This window comes from Amphiprion ocellaris, chromosome 18 (assembly GCF_022539595.1).
Source record: "Amphiprion ocellaris isolate individual 3 ecotype Okinawa chromosome 18, ASM2253959v1, whole genome shotgun sequence".
Lineage (NCBI taxonomy): Eukaryota > Metazoa > Chordata > Actinopteri > Pomacentridae > Amphiprion > Amphiprion ocellaris.
The window spans coordinates 1,982,558-2,009,186 of NC_072783.1; the positions used below are offsets into that span (position 1 = coordinate 1,982,558).

The following is a 26,629-nucleotide window of genomic DNA, read 5'->3' on the forward strand; positions in this document are numbered from 1 at the left end:
AAAAATGCTCTAAATGTGCGACCGGAAGTGTGCAGCCCTCCCGGTGCAGACATACCCTTCTCGTCCTGATGAACACAACTTCCAGGGTTTCATTTTAATTTTTCCTCCCCACATCCGCGTACATGTGTCGGGAGAAAACGTAGCGATGGAGGCGGTTTACACTCACGGCATCTGGATGGCGGAGAGTCTCCAGGAGAGGACGAGGAGCCAGGAGAAGTTCTGGCTCGTCGTGACTCACATTGGCGACCCAAAAGCAGCCTTTCTGCTCGTCTTTCCCTTCACTTATTTCATCAGCAAACGAGCCGGAGTGACGGTGCTGTGGGTCGCTGCCGTGTCCGAGTGGCTGAACCTGGTGTTTAAATGGTAAATGCGACAAGAGCAGGAAGGGCTTTTTAACGCGCAACCTAGCATTTGCACTGTTAGCATGTGGCTAAGTTAACTTTTCAAAAATCAAAACCAGCCATTGTTACTTATATATGTAATGTCATGAATGTTTTTTTCTGCTTCTAGTAATTATCTACAACGATAAATTTGGACATAATTTTGTGGTTTTAGCCCGTTGACGTTGTAACTTCCGGGAATACCAGCGCGGTACAACCAACTATACTGCCCAAGGTGAAACCGACATCAGCGGAACCTTTGGCTACAGTTCAATAAAGCAGATACTCGCATTTCCCCATCATACAAGGGTTGAAGAGTGAATCGATATATTAGTAAAATGGCAATATGACTGAGTGTAATATCAAAATCGCAGGTTGTGCATTTTTAAAAATAATTTAAAATGTAAATTACCTCGACGTACTACAACATCAACAATGGCTACCATTGTCGTTTTTGCACATTTCAAGAGGTTTAAACTACATTCTCTGAGATTTTACAAATTTCCAGGCAAATAACTTGCACATTTCTGAACAATCTGTCCAACTTTCTCACTTAAATAACATAATAACGATTAATGCTTTATTTACTACATTTACTTTGTAGAACTTAGTTTTTATTTTAATTGTAACAAAACCTACTTAACATTTACTATTGATCTGAGTTGCAACTCAGTTTATTATAATTTATTATTTTCAATCTATTATCCTTATTTTTTTATCTTTCTAATTGTCACTGTTAGTCACAGAAAACAAAACAAAACAAAAATCTAATTCCTTGACTGTCAAAACCTACTTAATCAATAAAATGGAGTCTGATTCTGATGTGTGAAAACACCATTAGAAATAAAGCATTGTGGTGCTACAGAGATGTCCTCGCCTACAAAACATATTCTTTAGACGTACAGGAATATGCTTGTCAGATTGCAGCAAAAATTCCATCATCATCATTTTTAAAATTAAAAAAAAAATCTGCCAGAATAATCACAATATGACTTTGTTTAGCACATCGCTTACTGGTGTGGTTCAGTATACCAAGACCCCCATATAAGAAATGCAGATAATACTGCGTACACACAGCCATCTAGTCTAAGGTCTAAAGAGGAGCATCATGGTCGCTTGCATCCATTAACCTCAAATAATGAATGTGTTAAGCATCATTAAAACAGTACCTTCAGATTATACATATTTTAATACTGGGTCCTGTGAGAGTAAATGCAGACAAGGTTGTAAATAAACTGCCAAAAAAAGAACTAACAATTTGTGGAAATAATACTTTTTTACCACACTTTTGATACAACAAACCTCTTAGATGCCATAAAATAATGAAATCTTGGTTGAAAATGTAGGATAAATAATAAACATGCAGAGTAATGTGGATTTACAATTCAGAGAGAAAAGTATTGATGTAGAACAACACATTAAAAAGTATTTTAAAACGTAGCTCTGAAAGTGTGAATAATTTGACAGATATGATCAATATGAGCCATTTTTGTGTTTCTTTTCCACTGGAAAAAGAAGAAAAGAATGATGATGTGATTTTTGCTGCTGTCTGCACAGAGCAGTAATGTTCCCTTATGCCTGGAAAATATGATTTATAGGCCGGGGAGTCTCTGTAGCACCACAGTGCTTCAGGACAAAAATAAAATGGTGTGTTGTGACACATTTCACCTTCATCAGAAACCTGCAGTTCCTGAGATTTGGATATCACACTACAGCAGGGTTAATATCTAAAATATAAACAGCACACATAGTCGTGATGGTGCAAACTGTATATGGTGATATGTACCTTCATTCCCATAAATACATCTATTGCTATTCGGTGTGATTTTTTTTATTTTCCAGGATGCTGTTTGGAGAAAGACCGTTCTGGTGGATCGGTGAGTCACGCCTGTTTGTCAACAAGCAACCCAAAGTTCACCAGGTTTCCTCCACCTGCGAAACCGGCCCAGGTGAGATGTCCTCAGGGACAGCTATAACCGCTGTGAGTCATAGATAGTACACTTGATTCATCATACAGTCAGAGCTCCAAAGTTGGCGTCTGTCTCTCAGGGAGTCCGTCGGGACATGCGATGGTGTCGGCAGCAGTGTGGTGGGTGGTGGTGTCCTCACTGGGGTCGTTCCTGTACTCCCGAACTCACAGGTGGGCTCCTTTAAAGACAGCAGATGTGCTATTTTAGTGAAGGATTCATTTGTGAGTGTGTTTCTCTGTGCCGGCAGCGTGGTGCTATCGGCTGCTCCCTACCTGCTCTATGTGGTGATGCTGCTCGCAGTTGGAATCTCCAGGATCTTCATCCTCGCCCACTTCCCTCATCAGGTCGTCGCTGGATCCTTTACAGGTCTGAGAACAGCATCATGCACAGACATGCTCCTCTGTATCACTGTATGTAAATGTACACAACGAAAAGCTTCTTAAAAAGTGAGGCAAGAATCATCCATCACCTATACAACGCTTCATCCTCATGAAGGATGTGAGGGCTGGAGTCTGTCCCAGCTGACTGACGGTGAAGGCAGCACAGGTAACAGTCTATCACAGGACTATACAGAGACAAACAAGCACACTCACATTCACACATATGGACAATTTAGAGCAGGGGTGTCAAACATGCGGCCCGCTGGACGACTTTGTAAAGTGTAAAAATTTCAGAGAGGACATTAACTGCAAATTGTTTTGATCATGAAGCAAAATGCTAGATTGCTCACTGTTCTTTTGTCATATTGTGCCTCGTTTTTGTAATATTTTGTCTTGTTTTTGTCTTTTGTCTCATGTTTTTGTTGTTTTGTTTCTCGTTTTTGCCGTTTTGTGTTTCCTTTTTGTCTTGCTTGTGTTTTTTGTCTTCTTTTTGTCATTTAGTGTTTTGCTTTATTTGTTGTTTTGTGTATCGATTTTGTCATTTTGTTGTTTTTTTTTTTGGTCTCGCTTGTGTTTGTCTATTTTCAACCAAAATCCAGTGAATTTCGCTGGATTTTGGTTGATTTTTTTCCAAATGTTCTTAAAGAAAATATTAGAAGTTTTACTGATATATATGGAATCACTTTAGATATTTTTAGGATTTTTTTGGAAGATTTTTATTCATTTTTTGAAAATATTTACAATTTAAATTAAAAAAAAAAATTATTTCTTGCCAAATTTGGGGATTTTTTTTTAAAAATAAAACTTTTAAGGGAAACTTTTAAGGAATTTTCTTCCTGAAGGGTTTGCAAATTTTTTATAAATTGGGGGAATTTATTGCTGAATTTTTGGATTGTTTTCAGACAAGGGAACAATATTTTTTGGTGCCGTAAATGAGGACAACAGGAGGGTTAAGCATCTCTGATAAGTAAAAAAAAACAAAATAAAAGAAAATGTGTATTGTTATTGCAAATGACTGAATATTTCTCACCAGGGCTCATTCTGGGGATTGTTCTGAGCCGCAGAGTCCCAGAACGGCGCCCCCTGCTGTTCTTCTTCAGCCTCAGCGTCGTTCTGCTGCTCGGTGCTCTGATGCTCTATGCCGGTTTACTGCAGCTGGGAGTGGACGTCACCTGGTAAAGTGTAATAATATATATATAATTTCACCTGTAATTGGCGCTATTTAAATAAAATTGAATTGTCCTGTGAGTCAAAATTGGCCCGTTTTAGAGTTTGAAAATGTGGGGGAAAAAAAAAGATTTTCACAGTGAAACTTCTGATGTCCACATTTTCAACATTTTTGGGAAATCTTTGAACATCTTTTGGTGGAAAAAAAGAAATGTTGAAAATGTTTCTTATGAACATTCACATAAAAAAATCAACCAAAATCCAGCGAATTTTGCTGGATTTTGGTTGATTTTTATGTGAATGTTCTTAAGAGAATATTTTATATATCTTTTTTTTAAGGAATTATTGGAATTTTCTTCCTGAAGTTTTTGCAAATTTTCAGAAATTTGGGGAATTTTTTGCTGAATTTTGGGATTTTTTTCAGACAAGGACACATTATTTTTTGGTGCCAGTAAATGAGGACAACTGGAGGGTTGAAGTGCACAATAAGCTCTGTGACGTTTTCCATTCATCCTGCAGGTCCATTGCTTTGGCTAAGAAGTGGTGCAGCCGTGCGGAGTGGATTCGTTTGGAAACGCTGCCGTTCTCCTCTCTGACTCGGGACTGCGGGGCCCTCCTGGGTCTGGGGTTGGCTCAGTACTGGAAGCCCGGCGGATGGTCGCTGCCTTGGGCTCCGAGGGCTCTGGCTCTGGCCTTCTCCTCCATGGGACTGTACCACGTGAACCGTCTGCCGCTGCCGGTTCAACCGCAGGGCCTCTTCTACGGCCTGTTCTTCGTCAAGTTCATCATGGTGCCTCAGATCGTGATGGTGCTCGTGCCTGGGCTGGTGCACCTCGTCACGCACAAGAAGAAGAAGGACTAGAGATGAATTCCTCCACACGTTGGAGACGTCTTTCACATTTCCAAGAACTGTCGATTCCCTTTGAGTTTCTGAAAACACTTTAAAATGTCTCTTTAATGTAATGAGCTGCTGTGGCGGGAAAGCTTTATTTAGGTACTCCAAGTTGATGTCTTTGAATTTTGTTTTTTTGAGTTTACATTTGCCTTAAGTGTTGGGATTGTTATAGAATTTCAATGTAGCGTAGTTACAATAAGTGTTATTGTAAATTCTACAGTATTTTTGAAAAGTTGTGAGCTCATAGATGGAGATTATTTGTAAGAAAAGTACTGTTTTAAAGCTTTGTGCATCAGACAATGTGACATATTACTGGAATAAAAGATGCTTGAGGCAGGAGCTATCTTTCAGCACAAGAAAAGTTGAGAAAAACAGAAATGTTGCACAATGCCAGTCATCTGTAGGCACTTTATTGAGAATGTTTCAAACCTCAGACTTCTGAAAATGCACTTAATAAAGGTCTGAGAACTTGAACATTGTCAATAAAGTGAGAATGAGTGGTCAAAACTGTGCATTATGTTGTTTGATAATCTGTCGACACACTGTTACATCGTTTTGTGGACCGAAATCATCCAAAATGCTACCCAAACGGTAAAATAAACGACGGACATGCAGGACGTGTTTCAGTTGGTAACCATTTATAAATATGTCCTTTTTTCCCCTCCAATACATGTTTGACTGTACAGATTACAATCAGTTATCATGAGCTAAAAACACATTCTTTTTTATTGTTTTTAATTAAACTTTTTATCACAGCGATCTGAAAGCTCACATTTACAGACAAGAGAACTCTGCTCAGCAAGCAAATACATTAAAATAAAATAAAAGAACCTTTTCGTCTGGTGAGGTTGAAGGAAAATGATAAGGATAGTTCAGGGGTAGCGGCCTCCTTATCTTGATCTGAACGTCGTATCGCACACCAGACGCACTGCTATACATGTTTCTGCTTGAGCTCATGGAAAGAATAGAACATGCATCGGACTATTTACAGCAAACTAATATACACAGACAGCTTTGAAACCATACACTCTCAAATATCCTCAACTGAAAAAGTTGTTTTTTTAAATTAAGTATAGTACAGTTTATACCTTCATTTCTGTAAAGATAAGTAGGGCGTCTCTCTGGTAGCAGGTGAGGATGAGCAGGAGACGGTTGGGAAGAACCGTCTCTCTTTAGATATTCTTAATCAGACTTTGAAAATAAAATGTTACAGACAAATGGTCTATAACCTTTCCCACATATATATAAATTACTTGAATATTCTCATTATTCCACATCTCTGTGACCCAAATTCTGCGTGTCTGGATACTAAAATCTCAGTCTTTGTTGAAGTAGGTTTATTTTCAAGATGTGTGCAAAGCTGGTGGATTAGACCGGCTGATTTATAGGACTTTAATGGACTTTTTTTTCTTAAATAATGTGGAATATTTGAGTATGATTGGCTTCTTGAAACAGACTTGCTTATCTAACGAACTCGAGCTGGACGGAGCGGAATATCTGAGCCAGTATATACAACTTGTGCTAGAAAGTCTATACATCTTCACCGGTTTTTAAAAACATTGTTTGCTCTTCATAATGTCATTCATCACTGCGTTTGCAAATCATATAATAACAACAGTGTCTATGATAGTCTGCTATCAGCGGTCACACACCCATGTTCTCCAAGTTTCAACAATCGCAACAACAAAGTAAGTAAAATACATAAAGTGCACCCTTAGTTTTAAGAACTTAACAGGCATTTTTAGTGCAGAAGTGGCTGAATAAAAATGGTGAAAAGGAAACAAAACAATGCAGAAGAAAAAGGGAAACGTCTAACAGTGGTCGTGTATGCATTTGCTTGCTTTTAGTCGCTGAGCACTACCTCGGTTAACCCGTCACTAGCATGAAGGAGGGACAGAGGCCAACTTTGACGCTGGTTTGCCGCCTGATAAAATCACCTGCCGCAGGATTCTCTGTTTCTTACTGATCCGCATCATTCAGCCAAAGATTCGAGCTCTAAAGAAAGTGGAACAACTGATGCTGTAGCTGTTTCTAGAATCAGATGTTTAAGCACGTGATGTGTTTACTGGCAGAGAGGGTTAAGGCGTTGACAGTTTGTTTAACATCCAACATAGCACAGCATGTCGTAAGTTCTGTGAGACGTTAATGAGGCAAGAAGTACAGAAAATCAGAAGTTATGCATCTGAAACTTAAAAATTTGGTTAAGTGACTGGATTAATTCAACAAAAAATATCCAAAACTACATGTAGCGGTCGGGTTTTCAGACTTAAAAAGGTGCATAGACACAAAATTGATATTCTCGGTAAGATTTGAAGCTATTTGTGTGTTATATCTGTTCAAAATGAAGAGTTTTCAAGCATAAATGTCAAACATTCTGTGGTTCTAGCTCTTCCAGTGTGAGGATTTGCTGTTTTTCTCTGTTTTCACTGTAAACTGAAGATCTTTGGACGGTTGGTTTAACAAAGCAAGACATAAAAAAGGAAATTATACCGGGCATATTTAACCATTTCAAGAAAAAGAATCTATCAAAAAATAATCTGCAGGTTAATGCACGTTCTTGCATTAAACCACAACAAAAATCTGTTTTATTTTGACACATTAGAGGTAATGATATTATTCAAAGTTAGTCTGAGTCCCTCGTTCCTTTCCCTGGTCGCTTCTTCCACGTACATATGACTAGCAGTGTGACACAGAGGCAGGGTTAACGGAATAAAATTCGAAATGCAAACTATGTTTTGTTTTATTTCTATGTACAATATATAACTTAATTATAAATATTGTCATTTTTCTCTAAGTACTGAGTTGTTGAGCCATTTGTATTTTCTGAGCAATGTACAGTATTGAACATATAATATTGTATTACATAGAATAGAGCCTACTAGCAACCTTGGTTAAGAGCACACTTTGAAAGAACAGAAGATGGATACAGAGTCCACAAGTAGAGTCCGATGAGTAGTAATTTCACTCTGACAGTCCCACCCGCTGTGGCCGCTCGTGTCGGGGCCACGCAACATTATGGAAGTGCACTGGTCTTTGATTTAGAATGAGATCAGAACTCAGAACCCTCCTCTTATCCTACCTGTGTGCGGAATATGATAATGAAATAATCACGTCTCACTGTTGGTTACGTTTTTCATATAAGATAATGTCTAATACCCTAATGCGTGTGTGTGTGTGTGTGTGTGTGTGTGTGTGTGTGTGTGTGTGTGTGTGTGTGCCGGCTGTGTGGTTTCCTCTGATTGGATCTGCCTCTCGTGAGTTCTTTAAGACGTCCGTCACACAAACACAGGCCACATCTGCTGTATTTTTTTCCCCGCTAACAACCCCAGTCCAACCATCCAGTCACAGACGGACCATCACACATTAGACTCCACAAATGGTCTCTTTGGTTTGATGGGGGAGGTGGGGCCTTGGGTCCGGGAGTCACGTGAGAGCTGGCGGTACATGTTGTCCTGGTAGGCCTGAGCCACGGGCAGAGTCCTCGCCACCTTCACGTCTGGGTAGGTGGGCACCTGGCTGACCCGTTCCAGGATGTCCCCGCTGCCTCGGGAGCCGTTGGCCAGCTTGCCCAGCGACTGCGGTGGGGTCTGGGAGTAGTAGTCCTCCTCCAGCAGGTGTCCGTTCTGGGCGTTGTTGGTCTTGTTGTAGTAGGCGATGTTGCCCAGCGAGGCGGGGGGGCTGTAGGTGGAGCCTTGCTGGACCAGCTGGCCGGGCGAGGTGGGGCTGATGGCCGAGTCCATGGACGTCATGGCCCGGGACCGCGAGGGCTGATGCAGGTACTGCTGAGTCCGCGCCGTCTTGTCTATGATGCCCATGAAGGGCGTGTTCCGAGAGCGGGTGGTCTCGCCTTGGTACAGCCCCCCGCCGCCCTGGGAGGGGGAGATGGGGGAGATGTCGTCACAGGAGCGCTCGTATGTGGCTTGTAAGGGGATCTCCATCTGCTGAATGGAAGTGGAAGGCCGGAAGCTGGGCGCTAAGTTGGAGGTGGATCCAGTTGAGATGTTGTTGCTGGACGGGGAGAAGCGAAGGCCGACACTCTGAGAATGGATGAGCGGCCTGGGGGTGGGCACATGCTGCTTCATCTCAGTAGTGTTGGCACTCACAGGGCGTCTCACCATATGGGGGATCTCAGGAGAACCCAGCTGGCAGGGGGGCATGGCATTGGCTCGCTCCAGTACGTGCTCAGACACCGGGTAGTAGGCGGCCGACTGGCTGCGGCTGATTTGAGGCGTCTGGCTGTAACGGATGCCCCCCGGGCCCCCGCTGCTGGCGCGGTAGGCAGAGGAGGGGCGCTGGGGTAGTTCATCCTTCAACAGGCTCGACTCCATAACCCCTCCTCGGCCGCCGTGCTGACAGAGGGCCCCAGAGCTGAGGCTGGCCTGGACCTGGGGCATGGAGCGCCCATCCAGGGAGGGCTGGTACACCAGGCGGCTCTCCACGTCCACCGAACCCCCCTGGTAGCGACCGCCCATGGAGTGACCCATCTGGCCGCCGTAGCTGCTGTTTCCCATCACGTTGCTGGGCTGGTTTGTGCGGACTATTTGGGCTATAGAAGGCTGCAGGCGAAGACCCTGGGCTTGGTGGTGCTGGGAGGACAGAGAGGGCTGCGAGCTCAGCTGGAACGAACGCTGGCTGCTCATCTTGGAAAGGGGGGATTTGGGGCGACCGGGGATCTGCTCTGTCTGGTAGCGAACAGGCGAGCCAGACTGGGACCTGTACAGACAGACGCTTTCTACCGGCGGACTGGCTCGGTACTGAGCAGCCCGGCGTAAAGGGGAAGGCGGTGGGCTTTGGTGATCCATCCCCTGACCCCCGGTACCCATCGGAGGCGGGCTGAAGCGGTAGGACGGCTGGTGCACTGGGGAGGTGTGAGGCGGGCTGTGGCGGTAGTGGGAGTTCTGGTGTGTCGGGGAGAGGGAGGGCGACGTGGACTGGTATGTGCCTCGAGTCGGGGAGGACATGGAGGAGGAGGTGGGGTGATACTCGTAGGGCTGGCCCATGGGCGAACCTCCAGCTAAGTAGATCTGATCTGGATGTGTGGGGGACAGCGGTGGGCTCTGGATGATGGGGAGGCTGGACGGGTTGGTGAGGGACTCGGGGGGAGGCAGGCCCATCGACATGGCCTCCAGCTCCTGCTCCAAGTAGTCCTCATCCTCAAACAAGTCCTGGACCGGCTCCATGTCCTCCAGTCGAGGCTCTGGGGGAGGGGGGAGAGGCATGGACAGGGACAGGGACTCCTCCTCTTCGGGGGGAGGCGTAGGAGGAGGGGAGGGTGGAGGTTCCAGCTCCAGGTCCTGCTGCTGGTGCTCGTCCTGGTTGAGCTGGTGACACTCCTCCTCCACCCTCTGGAGCAGCCGCAGGATTTCTCTGTTGTTGGGGCACTGCTTTATGGCTTCATTCAGGTCCTCTAAGGCTTCAGGAAATTGTCTGGAAAACAGGAGAATGATGTTATTTTGGGGGATAAAGTCGCCTGAAACTGTCCAGATACTGGAGCTACAGCTGCAGAGACTCTTAAAAATGTATAGAGCAGAGTGGAGGATTACAGTAAGTGTTTCTTTGAGCTGTAGACAGATAAAAGGAGCGAACCTGCTGCTACGCTTGGCGCGTGCTCTGGCATAATATGCCTCGTACGATTTTGGTTTCAGTTCGAGTGCCTTCGTAGCAAATTCCTCTGCCATCCCAAAGTCCTGGAGAGATTGAACAGAAAAGAACACGACTGAAGAATGCACAAAAAAACATAAGGAGATGTACGGAAATATGTCCGAGAGCATTATGAGCGATATCTTTAAATGTATAAGGTTTTAAATCTAAAATAAGCAGCTTTAGTAAAGCCCATTTAACCCTCGTGTCGTCCTGCAAGTTAAAACTGACCCGTTTTAAAGTTTGAAAATGTGGAGAAAAAAAAAAATTCATAGTGAAACTTCTGATGTCCACATTTTCAACATTTTTGGTAAATCTTTGAACATTTTTTAGTGGGGAAAAAAGAAATGTTGAAAATGTTTCTTAAGAACATTCACATAAAAATCAATTGATTTTTATGTGAATGTTCTTAAAGAAAATATTTGAAGTTTTACTGATATATATGGAATTAGTTTAGATATTTTTCAGATTTTTTTTGGAAGATTTTTACTCATTTTTTGGAAAATATTTAAAAGAATTTTCTAGCCAAATTTGGGGAAATTTTAAAAAAATAATACTTTAAGGGGAAACTTTTAAGGAATTATCGGAATTTTCTTCCTGAAGGTTTTGCAAATTTTCAGAAATTTGTGGAATTTTTTTGCAGATTTTTGGGATTTTTTCCAGACTAGGAAACAATATATTTTGGTGCCTGTAAATGAGGATAACAGGAGGGTTAAATGTGACTTCTGCTCTCTCCCGGCGGACTTACGTTCATTTTCCTCCGACATCGGGACAGGTTGAGGAAGAGCGATACTTTGAGTTCCCTGAATGTCTTGAGGTCCTCGCTGAAGCCTTCGCGTGGAAACTTTTTGAGAGCGTACTGATAACGTTGTGCAGCCTCCTTCACCTTCCCCTTCTGCAGAGGATGCACAGAAACAACGTGTGATTTTAACTCAGAGTACTATTCCAGGTCAATGCACACATTTACGGTAGTCTTTATTTCTTCCTGCTTCATATGTGTCTTCAGCTATTTCAAACATTTATTTCATTATCTGTTGTTCTGCAAAATTGAGACACACCAACCAGAATTTCATTGTATACAATGACAATAAAGCATCTTATCTTCTGTTAGACAAACACAAAGACATCGGGTTCATCTCCTCTTCACAGTAAAATAAAAAGCTATTCTCTCACTATATAAATCACCAAAGCCAGACAAAGATTCATTCATAAATCTACAAATATCTACATAATCCAGTCTCAGCTCGTTCTGGAAGATGTTTCATTATAGGGCTTTAAATCTATTTGTGAAGACAGACTATTGTCTTGTTGGGAATGCAGATACTCATATATGAAAATCCAACATGCAGAATTATAATTAACCTTAGTTTTCTCATTAAGCTCTGGAAAGAAAGGTTTATTAAATATGCAGTAACCAAACTAAATACTTTAAGCCCTTATCCTTCAGTAACAGAGTTCAGAGTATAAACACACAACAGATTTATCCTTAAAGGGCACATATTAGGCTTTTGGGGTTTTTTCATGGTCTGCAAAATGTACAAAATCCACAGCAAAGGGAACTAGTCTCTTACACAGAAAACACTGCTCTTTAGCTGGATTTAAACACCTCATTTGAAGTCCAGTCATCATGCAACACATTTGCATAACACCTTTCTAGCAGCTAGTTTTGCAGACCGTCAAACAAAAAATGAGCAACTGCGGTGCAGTTTGCAATTAGTTTCTCACTGCAGCCGGTTCTGAGATCTGGTGCTACATTATCCACCAACATTCCTTTATTTTCATTGGGACGACTAACCGATCTGGGCTCTTTGAGACAGACAGGAGCTAAAACAGAGCATTTCAGACAGAGCATGAGAAGAGATGCTGCAGCAACGTACAGAGAAAGACAGTGTGTTTTTTGAACATTGACACTTCGAACCTCAAGCATTTTTTTTTGCGTTCCTGTTATATTTATACTAACTGGTGACTCATCTTTCTCTGCAATATAAAGCCCTACACCTCTCTGGAAACAGCACAACCATAGCTAGAAGGAGAAATAACTCAAGAATGTCCTCTGTGCTCTAAAACATTTAGAATGCCATAAATCATAAAAAATAAATAACTTAAGTTGAATTTCTTTGATTGTTTATTTTACAAAAATTTAAAAAAAAAAAAGAAATCAACATGTAAAGGATTATTCCAAGTGGTACATATCCTGAAAAAGGTGGCTTTACATGCTGTAGATATATTACTACTTTTCATTTGTTTCCTGTTTGCCATGTTTTAAACACAGCAAAACAAATCACTGAATTTTTGCCATCTGACTGTTGGTTACAGCTAAACTACTAATAGCTTCTCAGTTGCGTTGAGGTGTGCAGAATTTTTTGTGTTATACAGAATATGGTGCAAACTTTTTATTTTTTGGCAAGTTTTTGAACAAAACATGTAGAATAAACAGATTTTGAAGAAATATCCTGATTATAAGCGTAGATTTGGGGGGTTTCCTGGCTAATGAAGTAATTTGGGCATTTTTTTTTACACGTCTTTCAAACCTGCTGGTGGTTTTTGGGGCTCAGAGGGTTAAAACATGTAAAGATATTCTAATAAACCCCACAAAAATAACATTAGAAACCTTTAAATGTGCATAATACACATAATACATAATACACAATCCTTATTTCAAGAAATCTTACCAAGCTATTTTTCACTTATTCTATTGGCAGATTTTTTTTACTTATTTCAAGGTAAAAGTTCCTTAAAATAAGTTTTTTCTTGTTTTGAGCAGAGCATTTTTTCCAGTGTATTATAATAAACCCCACAAAAAGTACCATTAGAAACGTCTAAATGTGCATAATATGGGCTCTTTGACTCTCAGTGTGAATTCTGACCTTGTAGAAGCTGTCCCCCTCCTCGATGAGTTTGCTCAGTAAGATGATCATGATGTCGGGTTTGGAGGTGGCCATCGCCCATGTGGCTGGACCTGAGTAACACAGGAAGGAGCAGATGAAGAAAGAAAGAAAGAAAGACAAAAGGCTGTGAGAAAGACACAGTAATAATCAGAAGAGGAGGAAGGAGGGAGCGACTGGGAGTCACACTACACACAACAAGAAGAACAGGAATGAGGACAACAGGCAAAATGGGGGAAATGGAAGAGAAAAGACAGGCAATCCACTGCAGAGAAAAGAGCACAAAATATGCCGTGACACCTCAAGAACATCGTGGTCTCGCTACAGGACAGCAGGCCTGGATCAAACACTATTTGCCAATGTTTTTTTTATAAAATTAAAATTAACTGCACCAAATGTCTGCAAATGTTTTTGGCCCAGGCAATAAAAAAACCCTGTTATTTTCTGTCTTGTCAAGAAGTGCAGATGTACAGCAGCTCTTTGGAAAAATGTAATCTGCTCATAGAAAACAAATGTTTGTTTTTGAGAAAATAAATCCCAGCAGACTGATTTGTGACAGAGAAACCAAAATGAGATCTCTCGACTGAAACTGATGCGTCTTTGTTTGTATCTGTGCAGTCCTTGACACATGTACAACACACAGCACAGAGATGGAAGGAGGAGGAGGAGGAGGAGGAGGATCTTGCACGAGGAGACACAAGGTGGGTAACAAGAAACGAAAAGAAGCAAGCAGGGAGGAAATAACGGGGGATTCTGCAGGCGTTAGCTGTCCTCTGAGCTGGTGGTGAAGGTAGGAAATGCTGCTGACTGGCCTAGCTGACACCGAGAGAAAACGTCTGGATGAGACGGAGCAGAGCGCTCTGCGGTGGAGGAGTTACAACTACATGCATTCTCCTGCTAAATCACGCAAGTGTTGCTGGAAAGTCGGGCTTTCTGTCATGCATCTGTGGGATGGAAGGTCAACACCTGAAATACGACGTCACAGGCTTGGAGGGAGGCCGGGCATGCTGTCCTTCACCCTCCTGCTGTCTTCATTTACGGGCACCAAAAAATACTGTTTCCTTGTTTGAAAAAAATCCAAAAATTCAACAAAAAAATTCCCCAAATTTATGAAAATTTGCAGGAAGAAAATTCCAATAATTCCTTAAAAGTTTCTCTTCAAAGTTTTATTTAAAAAAATCCCCCAAATTTGACAAGAAAATTCTTGTCAATATTTACAAAAAATTAGTAAAAATCTTCAAAAAAAATCCTAAAAATATCTAAAGTGATTCCACATATATCAGTAAAACTTCTAATATTTTCGTTAAGAACATTCTTAAAGAAATTTTTTTTTAAAATATTTTTTTCCCACCAAAAAATGTTCAAAAATGTCCCAAAAATGTTGAAAATGTGGACATCAGAAATTTCACTGTAAAAATATTTTTTTTTCTCACATTTTGAAACTTTACAAACGTCTGGAGGATGAGACGGAGCAGAGCGCTCTGCGGTGGAGGAGTTACAAATACATGCACTTTCCTGCTAAATCACGCAAGTGTTGCTGAAAAGTCGGGCTTTCCGTCATGCATCTGTGGGATGGAAGGTCAACACCTGAAATACGACGTCACAGGCTCGGAGGGAGGCCGGGCATGCTGTCATTAAGCACTCGGGCGTTAGCGTCTACCTCTAGGGCAATCCCCCGACTGCAACCCTGTCAGTGCTAATGCCTCTTTCGTGTTATTATTTGTCAGTTTTGAGGAATGTTTTTTTTTTTGGTAGCTAAGCTCGCCTGCCGACACTTAGGACGACACAGACAACACAGAGAGAGGAGATAGAGCTGTCAAAATGCCTGGTAGGGTGAGAAGTCGACAGCCTTGGCTTTACCTCGGGGCCGACTGGGCAGCGTCTGACATCCTGGGGCCGGAGAGAGAGGCGAGGGTGGGAAGGGAGGGAGTAAGGAAGGAAGGAAGGAAGGAAGGGAGGAAGGAAGGGAGGAGGGAAAGGAGTGGAAGTGGGAGGTCAGAGCGGGATGAAGGTGGAAGGGGGGCAGAATTTGCAAGAGAAAAAACGGGTGTGGGAGGATAGAAAGAGATAGAAACAGCAGGAAGGTGAAAAGAGAAAGAGAGGTGGTGGTGGTGGTGATGGTGGTGTTGGAGGAGAAGTGAGAAAAGGAACACAAGCAGCAGTGAGAAGCGGAGATAAGTGCCTGAGCAAAATAAAATAAAATAATACAGATAACCAGCAAGCGCTAATAACAACCTGTCTCTGAGCAACCACAGAGGGGAGAGAGAAAGAGGACGTGACTGAGGAGAGAGGAAAACAGAGAGATAGAGAAGCAAAACAACACAGCAGTACAATAAAAAGAAACACACATCAGAGCCATAAATAGGCGAGGAGAAGCGGCACGGTGCAGCAGTAGGGGGGTGGATGACATACAGGAGCACGGAGTGGGTTTATGCTACATGGAGACACAAAACTTGAATCCATGGCTCGTTGCAACACGATGCTACAGTTAATGACCAGCAGGTAGAGGAGGCCTTTTATCTTCTGTCTTCACGGCCTCTCATGCAGCACATGCTCCATTACACGACCTTTTCCACCAAAATATACCTGGCTTCTCAGCAGGCAGTAACCTTCTATTGCTGGACAAAAGATGCTGCACCTGGAGGCTGTTCTGTGCTAAACGTTGGGCTCGTCTAAGTGGGGAAACTGGCTCTTACCTATCTTGGCTCCTTTCTTGAGCAGGGCGACCACCACCGACGTGTTTCTGCAGCCCACCGCCCTGTCCAGAGGACGCATCCCGCTGTAGTCTACGTGCTCGATCATGGCCCCGTGGTCGACCAAGAACTGCACCTGGACAGACCAAGAAGTGTTACTTTAAACCACTTCAATCACTTTAACACTCGTGTCGTCCTGTGGGTCAAAATTAACCCGTTTTAAAGTTTGAAAATGTGGAAAAAATATATATTTTCACAGTCAAACTTCTGATGTCCACATTTTCAACATTTTTGGGAAATCTGAACATTTTGTGGTGGAAAAAAAGAAATGTTACAAATATTTCTTAACAACATTCACATAAAAATCAACCAAAATCCAGAGAATTTTGCTGGATTTTGGTTGATTTTTTTTTTTGTGAATGTTCTTAAAGAAAATATTACAAGTTTTACTGATATATATGGAATCACTTTAGATATTTTTAGGATTTTTTTGGGAAGATTGTTACTCATTTTTTGAAAATATTTACAAGAATTTTCTTGCCAAATTTGGGGGATTTTTTTTTAAATAAAACTTTTAAGGAATTATTGGAATTTTCTTCCTGAAGGTTTTGCAAATTTTCATAAATTTGGGGAATTTTTTTGCTGAATGTTTGGATTTTTTCAGAGAGGAAACAATATTTTTTTGTGTGCCCATAAGTGAAGACAACAGGAGGGTTAATGTTCTGCACCAAAACACCACATGAAAACCTACTCGGCATTAAAACTGATTTAGATTCACAAACCTCATGACAGGAATTGTTTCTTCAAGGCCTCAGTAATGAAAAACTACTAATTCTGACATTTTTCTATATGATGCTCAAGGTTCATAACTAATACCAGTACAGTAGGTTTTGAGGAATATAAATACATGAAGGGGAAAAATATGTGTTAAATATGGAGGTTCAGTGAGAAGACTTTCATCCATGCTGGTTTCTCACCACTTCAGAGTCTCCGTAGAAGGCGGCCAGGTCGAGGGGCGTTCGTCCGTTCTTGTCTGCGTGGTCGGTGGCGGATCCGCTCTCCACCAGGCAGCGAACCACCGGAAGATGACCCTTCAGACAGGCCCAGCTCAGAGCCGTCAGACCCTCCTTATCCATCAGAGACAGAGAGGCTCCTGGGGAAAAAAAACAGACACAGCTGGGTGTCTTTAACCCTGGTGTCGTCCTGCGGGTCAAAATTGACCCGTTTTAAAGTTTGAAAGTGTGGAGAAAAAATATTTTCACAGTGAAACTTCTGATGTCCACAATTTCAACATTGTTGGGAAATCTTTGAACATTTTTTGGTGGAAAAAAATAAATAAATTGATAAATCCAGCAAATTTCGCTGGATTTATATATATATGGAATCACTTTAGATATTTTTAGGATTTTTTTTGGAAGATTTTTACTCATTTTTTGAAAATATTTACAGGAATTATCTTGCCAAATGTGGGGGATTTTTTTTTTTAAAATAAAACTTTTAAGGGAAACTTTTAAGGAATTATCGGAATTTTCTTCCTGAAGGTTTTGCAAATTTTCAGAAATTTGGGGAATTTTTTTTCTGAATTTTTGGACTTTTTTCAGACAAGGAAACAATAATTTTTGGTGCCTGTAAATGAAGACAACAGGAGGGTTAACTACTCTGAATATTTTCATTCATTTTACTGAGTTTGTTGCATCTGTGGTTGACTGGTTTGTGGTTTATTTTTTAATGTAAAGTGATGATGTTTAAAAATTAGGTGTTGATTTAATTTGGCTGCAATTATTGTAAATATAATTTAAAGAACTGTAATTAGGCTCATTGTTATTAGTGCAATCGCCAAGTTTATTGTAGAAATACCTTGAGGTTCAGAGAAAAGACACTGTTCTTGGTTCATGTCAGATTCTAGACAGATATGTTTGTTTTGAATCTTCTAGATTTCACTTTGCACAAGGAGACTTCCTCTGAGTGGCTCCAAGGACCCGATTCTACTCTATTAGGCACGAATCTGACATGGAAGTGGGGTTCACACTCATTCTGAGTAGAGAAACAAACTAAAAACAAGAGTAAAAATCTTACGAACGACAGCAAATTGGCTGGAGACAAAACTCCAAACTTACACAGTTCTATCTATACTTTGGTTTCGGTTGTGTCGAACATATTCTTTGGGCAAATGCATGAATCCCCGACAGACTCACAGTTTGTTCTCCGAGTTTATTTAGACGACGTACCTTGAGCCAGTAAAAACTCAACGGTTCCCAGGTGTCCCTCTGAGGCGGCCATCATTAACGGAGTCCGACCCTGTTTGTCGGCCAGGTTAACGTCAGCTCCATGTGTGAGCAGAAGATCCACGATCTGCAAACACCCAAACACAGCAAACTGACGGTTTAACTGTAAAACTGCAGACAACAATTCATTTCATGATCTATTATAATTTATGTCTATGAAACAAATGAAAAAATAGGATTAAAGATGCATTGAGATGTCTTGTTTTGTCCGTCTATCAGTCTAAAACCCAAAAATATTGAGTTTACAACAGCATAAGTGAAGAAAAGTAGGAAATCCTCACATTTAACCCTTTAATGTCTACCATTCTGCAAGTCCACCAGGACATATTCTTACATTTTTACATACTCTAGTGCAATTTTTTGGAGTTTTTAAAAATTTTTCTTTACATTTGCTTTACCTCAATATAACCCTTATATCCCGAGTTTTAGTAAAGGTATTGACTGTTGTCCTAACTACTGCAATAAATTGCTTAAAAGTGCGAAAAACTTAAAAAAATAAAAATTGTTTTTGTTTTTTCCCACATATATTTAAAAATACAGAAATTGCATAGCTGTATCCCTCAAATTTATAAATTTAAAAAAGTTGCACAATATCTTGTTTGGTCTCATTTATAAAGATTTTTGTTATGTGCGCTTTATTGTGTATTTTTACAAACCCGTCACTGCAACGAAAAAGCGCTGAGACCTGGTGAATGTGTGAAATGTTAGTGGAACTCCCCAGATTTTAGATGCAGAAATAATGATCGATCTGTCTTACGTGGTTTCAAGTCTACCGCCAATCAAAAATGAACATGCAATCATAACGCAGGTGCCAGGCTGGGCTCTACAGGGTTAGGAGGCTAGAACTATCAAATCTTGACACTTCAGCTCTAAAAAGAAAGTAAACAGTTAATTGACTCCAATCATAACAGTTCTTGATTCAGTTTTATAGGATGAACAACAGAATTGTTCCAGTTCCAGTTAACTTTATGCTTTTTTAAAGTCATTTCTAGAGCATAACTGCCTGGTTTTACTGTATTTTGGAATGAGCAACGTTAGTTTAGCTACTCCTGGTGAACTCTGGTCAATGACAATGCATTCAGAGCTTCAGAGGAAGACGGTCTCCGAGTGTCCGCTGACCTGCCAGTGTCCCTGCCGGACGGCGCTGAACAGCGGGACGATGCCTCTTCTGTTGGGCTGAGCCACAGCAGCTCCCTGCTCCAGCAACAGACGACAAACCTCCAGCTTCCCCCGACCAGAAGCTGCAGTCAGAGCTGAACACAAACGTACAACCAAGGAAGAGACGAGGGTCAGTTAGATTTCTGTTTTTATTTCAGTGGTTTCATGCTCAGCTTTTAGGCAGAAATGATTTCTGTTGGAAGACTGAGGGTATATTTATTAACCGTCGGAACCATAATGCCTGTTTTCTACTTTCAAACTGACACCATTTATCAAAGCCAAAGTCTCCAGATTTCCAACATTCTGACACTCATCTTCATATCACTTAATATTTTTTGGTGCCCGTAAATGAGGACAACAGGAGGGTTAATGGTTACATGAAAGCAAAAATCTATTTTTGAGTGAAAAACTGCCATTTTTTTTTAGCATGTCTGACTTATTTTAAGACACCTAAGCTTGACAATCCTGGTAAAATAGAGCTTAAAATAAGTTTTCCCAGCTAATTTTAAGATCTCAATATTCTAAATATCAGATCTTATTTCAAGAAATCTTTCCAAGTCATTTTTCACTTGTTCTATTGGCAGATTTTTTTCACTTATTTCAAGGTACAAGTTGCTTGAAATAAGTTTTTTTTTCTTGTTTTGACGGGGGCATTTTTTCCAGTGAAGCAGTGGGCTTTTATATCTGGAGGTCGTAATGATAAGCCTTCTTGGTGCGGTGCAATCAGACGAGTCACTCCTGAGCACCCCAGAGCACTCGTCTTCCTCCCCTCGTCTTCCTCCCCTCCCTCCCCTCGTCTTCCTCCCCTCGTCTTCCTCCCCTCATCCTCCTCCCCTCCCCTCCCTCCCCTCATCTTCCTCCCTTCGTCCTCCTCGACTCCCTCCCTCCTCCCGTCTTCCTCCCCTCGTCCTCCTCTCCTCGTCTTCCTCCCCTCCCTCCCCTCGTCTTCCTCCCTTCATCCTCCTCCCCTCGTCTTCCTCCCCTCGTCCTCCTCTCCTCGTCTTGCTCCCCTCCCTCCCCTCGTCTTCCTCCCCTCGTCCTTCTCCCCTCGTCTTCCTCCCCTCCCTCCCCTCGTCTTCCTCCCTTAATCCTCCTCCCCTCGTCTTCCTCCCCTCCCTCCCCTTGTCTTCCTCCCCTCGTCCTCCTCCCCTCCCCTCCCTCCCCTCGTCTTCCTCCCCTCGTCCTCCTCCCCTCATCCTCCTCTCCTCGTCTTCATCCCCTCCCTCCACTCGTCCTCCTCCCCTCATCTTCCTCCCCTCGTCTTCCTCTCCTCGTGCTCCTCCCCTCGTCCTCCTCCCCTCGTCTTCCTCCCCTCGTCCTCCTCCCCTCCCCTCCTCCTCCCCTCGTCCTCCTCCCCTCGTCTTCCTCCCCTCCCTCCCCTCGTCTTCCGCCCCTCGTCTTCCTCCCCTCGTCCTCCTCTCCTCGTCTTCATCCCCTCCCTCCACTCGTCCTCCTCCCCTCATCTTCCTCCCCTCGTCTTCCTCTCCTCGTGCTCCTCCCCTCGTCCTCCTCCCCTCGTCTTCCTCCCCTCGTCCTCCTCCCCTCCCCTCCCTCCCCCTCGTCCTCCTCCCCTCGTCCTCCTCCCCTCGTCTTCCTCCCCTCGTCCTCCTCCCCTCCCTCCCCTCGTCTTCCGCCCCTCGTCTTCCTCCCCTCGTCCTCCTCTCCTCGTCTTCATCCCCTCTCTCCACTCGTCCTCCTCCCCTCATCTTCCTCCCATCGTCTTCCTCTCCTCGTCCTCCTCCCCTCGTCCTCCTCCCCTTGTCTTCCTCCCTCCTCCCCCGGGTGACGCCGCTGCACTGTCATCAGCATCTGATGCAGCAGCAGCAGAACACAAGAACCGATCCCCCACATCTGCACTGCAGCGCTCTGAGGAAGCCTCTCAGGAACCTCCAAACTGACCTGAACGTCTCAGGACCGGCCCCAGCAGATTTCCCACTAAGAAGCCGTCCGTCAACGCTGGGTTTGGCGTTTTCACCGTGTAATGTAAAGGTTACAGAAGGTTTCCCCACCTGTCTCCCCCCACAGGGTGTCGAAGTTGTTGATCTGAGCTCGCTCCACCTCCTCTTCGTCTTTCTCTGGCAGGTCCAGCAGGTAGGACACGATCTGATGGGCAACGAGATGGAAGACGACAAAGATTAATGGACAAGTTCACTGTCACTCGAGGGCTTTAATCCACTTTCCTCCAGAATCAGCTGGAATGTGATCTAAGAGGCTGAATTTGAGACGACTTAGTGTCATCATTAGCAGCTCCACTGACCACCAGACCAATCAATCAGCTCAAAGTCATTATAGAGCGTCATTTATTCAAAATATAATGTCCTTCCTCTTTTGTCTCTGAGTGTTTTCTATGCCTCTATCATTTTTTCCTCATATTAAAGAGCTCACTGGCTCACATCTTAGTTCAGGTTCCACATTCAGTCCAATCTGATCTCCAGGGACCAGTAAAATCACAGCATAACAACAACTAAATAACAACAACTCCACATGTATCCTTTGTTTTAGTGCAAAAATATTCACATTTAAGGGATTATCTTTTTGCAAAACATTATGAACAACTTGAAATTTCTTCAGAAAAATAAGTTCAATCTCAAATGAGGAAAAAACAAGAAACAAAATGACAAAAAATGAGAAATAACAGGAAACAAAACAAAAAATAGACAAAAAAATGACAAAAGCGAGTAACAAAACAACAAAAAATAGGCAAAAAATAGACAAAAAAATGACAAAAGCGAGTAACAAAACGACAAAAAAATAGACCAACAACACAAGCAAGACAAAATAAACACAAAAACGATACACAAAAACAATGATGAATAATGTGTAGATCACCAGTTTCTCAATGAACTCACCACTGAGGAAAGTCTGCAGATATGCAAATATGGATTATGGGTTGTTTCGACATGAAAATGTACAGAATACACATTAAGCTATTTATTTTTGCAGATTTCAATTACAATAAATATCTTTAGCTGAAATTGCTCTTGTATTCTGATTCTATCAAAAAAATCTCCACTTCAGCTGCATTTACATTCACCAACATTTCCAGTTTTACTCCTTTCTATATTCTAAAGGTTTTTACAGAAAGGTTTGTCCATTTATTAGGCACATTTTATTTATAAAAATGTGGAGAAATTTGACAAATTAATGGAATCCCGTCTGGAAAAACCTTCCATTCTAACATGTCAACAAAATGAAACTAGACTTTTCATGCTGGTTTAATTTAATGTTCAGATTTTTGATGCAAATTAATTCAATTTAGGGCAATATTAGAGATATAATGCCTCGTTTGAATAGTTAAACATAAAACTAATCGTCGTACTGAAAGAGTGCAGAAACTATTTAACTTCAAACTATTTCTTTCATGTTTGTTGAGATGTTTTCCAGAAAGTCACGTGTTTCCTCACAAACAGGAAGAGATCAACTGAGCAGCTGATCAAATTGCGAATGAGTCCAAATTCATCATTTTTATTTATGTTTTCCGTGTCGTTTCCAAGCAACGTGTGCTTTTACAGTAGCGTGCCAGGTTCCTTCCTTTTTCTACCGTTTCCATCTCTGGTGAACTCACTCCAGCTACAGTTCTGACGTCAGATTAGTCTGCGAGGGGTTTTAGTGCTCAGGGAGGAGATTGGGATCAGGCCACGGATTCAAACAATGTCGGATTTAAAGTACAAATGTTTCATGACGAAGGAAACGGATTCAGTAAATCTGCTGGAGCTCAAGCTTCCACTTGGGGAGATGGAACTTTTGCTTTTTTTTTTTGCACAGAAACACCACAAAAACACAAAAAAATGTCAGTGACGGTGCAGTAGAAATACCATGCAAATAAGGTCATCTTAGAGCCTAAAGCTGCTTTAAATCACTTCAGATCCAGAGCTTTCTGTCAGTCTACTGTACCTCTGTGTATCCCATGCTGGCTGCAGCGATTAGCGCCTGCTGTACGGCGTGACTCTTGGTGAAAGCCGCCTGTTGCTGGGTCTGCGGTGATTGTTGTTGCTGCTGCGGCCCCAGACTCCAGTCACACTGGATGAGGAACTTCACCACCTCCATGTGGCCCCTCAGGGCTGCATGAACCAGGGCGCACTGGCCGTTCTTATCCAGGTGGTCCACCTGAGAGGAGGACAGAGATTACATTCAACATTCAAGAGTCCTGACTTGTCAAACGGCCAATCAAACTCATCTTAGTTCAGGTTCCACATTCAGCCCAATCTGATCTCCAGTGGACCGGACGATTGAAAACACAGTGTAAGAACCTATAAACAAATAACCACAACTCCTATTGTTGCCTTTGTTTAGTGCAAAAAAGTACATTCTGAAAATGTTCACATTAAATGAACTATCTTTTTACAAAACATCTTGAACAAACTGAAATTTGTTGAGAAAAACAAATGAAATCTAAACAACATCCAGCCTCAGTTTATCATTTCCACATTATAACTTCCAGATCACAGAGTGTCTACAAAGGAACACAACATTTAGTCACAGCTATCTGGAACTGAATGATGTAGTGTTTTACAAACACAAGACAAAATGTTACACGAATGAAACACAAAATGACAAAAGCGAGAAACAAAATGACAAAAAATGAGACAAACGACATGAAACAAAAAAAAAAGAGACAAAAAATTAAACAAAAAGGTTGCAAAGCGACAAAAAAATAGACAACACAAGTGAGACAAAAAACAGAAAACAACAAAAACGATACACAAAACAATGAATAAAGCAAAACTAAATGACAAAAATAAGAAAAAAACACAAGCGAGACAAAAAGGAAACACAAAACGACAAAACCGAGAAACAAAACGACAAAAACATGATACAAACGACAAAAGTCAGACAAAAAACAAAACAAGACAAAATATTAGAAAAATGAGACACAAAACGACAAAAGCGAGAAGCAAAATGACAAAAAATGAGAAACGACAAGAAATAAAACAAAAGAGACAAAAAATTAAACAAAAAGGTCACAAAGCGATAAAAAAATGCACAAATCAATGAATAAAGCCAAACACTAAATGACAAAAGTGCTACGCAAAGCAATGAATAAAGCCAAACACTAAATGACAAAAATAAGCAAAAAAACACAAGCAAGACAAAAAGGAAACACAAAAAAATGAGAAACAAAGCGACAAAAACATGAGACAAATGACAAAAGTCAAACAAAAAAAAGACAAAAAACAACAAACACAAGACAAAATATTACAAAAATGAGACACAAAATGACAAAAGAACAATGAACAATCTAGAATTTTACTTTACGATCCAAACAACTTGTCATGGTCTAGAAATTATTTTAAATTTATAGTTTTACTAATTTACAATCTGCAGTTAATGTCTTCTCTGTAATTTTTACTCTTTGAGGGCTGGATTGGACCCTCTGGAGGGCTGCTTTTGGTCCACGGGCCACATGTTTGACGCCCCTGTCATAGAGTGTGTGCAGTGAAAGTGAAAGTTCTCAAGGCTGTGTAAAAACATCAAAATGATATAAAAAGACTAAAGCTAATCAGTTAGAGAGTTTAAGCTGAAGTGCAGGAACAGAAAAGGAGAATGACGACATGGAAACGTGTTCATTCTTTCTTCACCCACCTTAGCTCTCCTGCGACAGAGAGCCGTCACGATGGCCATGTGTCCTCCGGCAGCAGCGTAGCCCAGCGGCGTCAGGCCACTCTCAGACTGGGCATCCACGGAGGCACCGAACTCCAGCAGCAGGGCCACCATGTCCATGTAGCCCAGGTGGGAGTGGACGCACAGGACGGGGGCGTTGTTCAGCACCTCAGTGCGGTAGTTCACGTTGGCTCCGCCCAGCATCAGCAGCCGACTCACCTGAGGAAGAAAAACGAGGACACGGAGAAAGTAGTAACACTGCACTGCAAAAACTCTAAATCTTACCAGGTCTGTTTGTCTTATTTTTAGTAAAAATGTCTCATCCCACTTGATTTAAGACAAATTCACTTAACAAGAGACATTTCAGCAGATGGAGGGACTTGTTTTAAGACAATGCATCTTAAATATCTTGTTAAGTCAAACAATCTTGAAATTATCTTGTTTTGAGTTGAATTTTACAAGAAAATTCAAAATATGTTTAACCCTCGTGTCGTCCTGCAGGTCAAGATTAAACCGTTTTAAAGTTTGAAAATGTGGGAAAAAAAAAAAAATTTTCACAGTGAAACTTCTGATGTCCACATTTTCAACATTTTTGGGAAATTTCTAAACATTTTTTAGTGGGAAAAAAAATGAATGTTAAAAATGTTTCTTAAGGACATTCACAAAAAAATCAACCAAAATCCAACGAATTTCGCTGGATTTTGGTAGATTTTTATGTGAGTGTCCTTAAAGAAAATATTAGAAGTTTTACTGATATATATGGAATCACTTTAGATATTTTTAGGATTTTTTTTTTTTGGAAGATTTTCTCACATTTTTTTGAAAATATAATTTTCTAGCCAAATTTGGGGGATTTTTTTTTTTTTTTTTTTTAAACTTTTAAGGAATTATTGGAATTTTCTTCCTGAAGGTTTTGCAAATTTTCAGAAATTTGGTGAATTTTTTTGTTGAATTTTTGGATTTTTTTCAGGCAAGGAAACAATATTTTTTGGTGCCCATAAATGAAGACAGCAGGAGGATTAATAGATCTCAAATAAGGAGGTTATATGAAAGTAAAAATCTATTTTTGAGGGAAAAACTGCTTCATTTTTTTAGCATGTCTGGCTTTTTCTAAGACACCTAAGCTTGACAACCCTGGTAAAATAGAGCTTAAAATAAGTTTTCCCAGCTAATTTTAAGATCTCAATATTCTAAATATCATATCTTATTTCGAGAAATCTGACCAAGCCATTTTTCACTTGTTCTATTGGCAGATTTTTTCACTTATTTCAAGGTAAAAGTTCCTTGTAATAAGTTTTTTTTTCTTGTTTTCAGAGGGGCATTTTTTCCAGTAATATCCTTCTTTTTTTGCTCCTGTACCTTGATGTTGGGAGTGTAGAGGTTTCGGAGTGAAGAAAGTGCAGCTGAAAGGCCCTCTGTGCTGTAGGAAACCCACAGGCCTTGCAAGATAGATGAGGAAACTCCGACTTTCTTGCTGAGACCCTTGAAGAGAGAGACGGAGTGTAAATATTCATTACTGTGCAGCCAGACCACAGCTGTGTGGGGGCGTGAGCGTGCACGTGCACAGACGAGCGC

The 26,629-nt window shown here is 41.5% G+C and overlaps 2 protein-coding genes across 12 annotated transcripts in view; one reads left to right on the plus strand and one right to left on the minus strand.

Annotated features, from left to right (window-relative positions):
- Positions 1 to 26: 26 nt before the first annotated feature.
- g6pc3 (glucose-6-phosphatase catalytic subunit 3) lies at positions 27 to 5,131 on the plus strand. The gene is made up of 6 exons (XM_023270332.3): positions 27 to 363; positions 2,223 to 2,329; positions 2,430 to 2,520; positions 2,598 to 2,716; positions 3,764 to 3,905; positions 4,417 to 5,131. The coding sequence occupies exons 1-6, from the start codon at positions 146 to 148 to the stop codon at positions 4,757 to 4,759; spliced, it is 1,020 nt and encodes a 339-aa protein (XP_023126100.3). The 5' UTR covers positions 27 to 145; the 3' UTR covers positions 4,760 to 5,131.
- Positions 5,132 to 5,500: 369 nt separating this feature from the next.
- Positions 5,501 to 26,629, minus strand: part of tanc2b (tetratricopeptide repeat, ankyrin repeat and coiled-coil containing 2b) — a 236,267-nt gene continuing 215,138 nt past the window's right edge. For 9 of the 11 annotated variants that reach the window (XM_055004166.1, XM_055004171.1, XM_055004170.1 and 6 more), the window contains 13 exons: positions 26,414 to 26,536; positions 25,037 to 25,273; positions 23,348 to 23,560; positions 21,463 to 21,556; positions 19,415 to 19,548; positions 18,239 to 18,362; positions 16,988 to 17,163; positions 16,014 to 16,146; positions 15,178 to 15,207; positions 13,300 to 13,391; positions 11,181 to 11,327; positions 10,379 to 10,479; positions 5,501 to 10,219 (listed from right to left, as the gene is read on the minus strand). In XM_055004166.1, the coding sequence (XP_054860141.1) occupies positions 8,149 to 10,219; positions 10,379 to 10,479; positions 11,181 to 11,327; positions 13,300 to 13,391; positions 15,178 to 15,207; positions 16,014 to 16,146; positions 16,988 to 17,163; positions 18,239 to 18,362; positions 19,415 to 19,548; positions 21,463 to 21,556; positions 23,348 to 23,560; positions 25,037 to 25,273; positions 26,414 to 26,536 (3,675 nt within the window). In that variant the 3' untranslated portion in view covers positions 5,501 to 8,148. The remainder of the gene's footprint in view (positions 10,220 to 10,378; positions 10,480 to 11,180; positions 11,328 to 13,299; positions 13,392 to 15,177; positions 15,208 to 16,013; positions 16,147 to 16,987; positions 17,164 to 18,238; positions 18,363 to 19,414; positions 19,549 to 21,462; positions 21,557 to 23,347; positions 23,561 to 25,036; positions 25,274 to 26,413; positions 26,537 to 26,629) is intronic. The other 2 variants (XM_055004169.1, XM_055004167.1) reach the window with 1 other exon arrangement.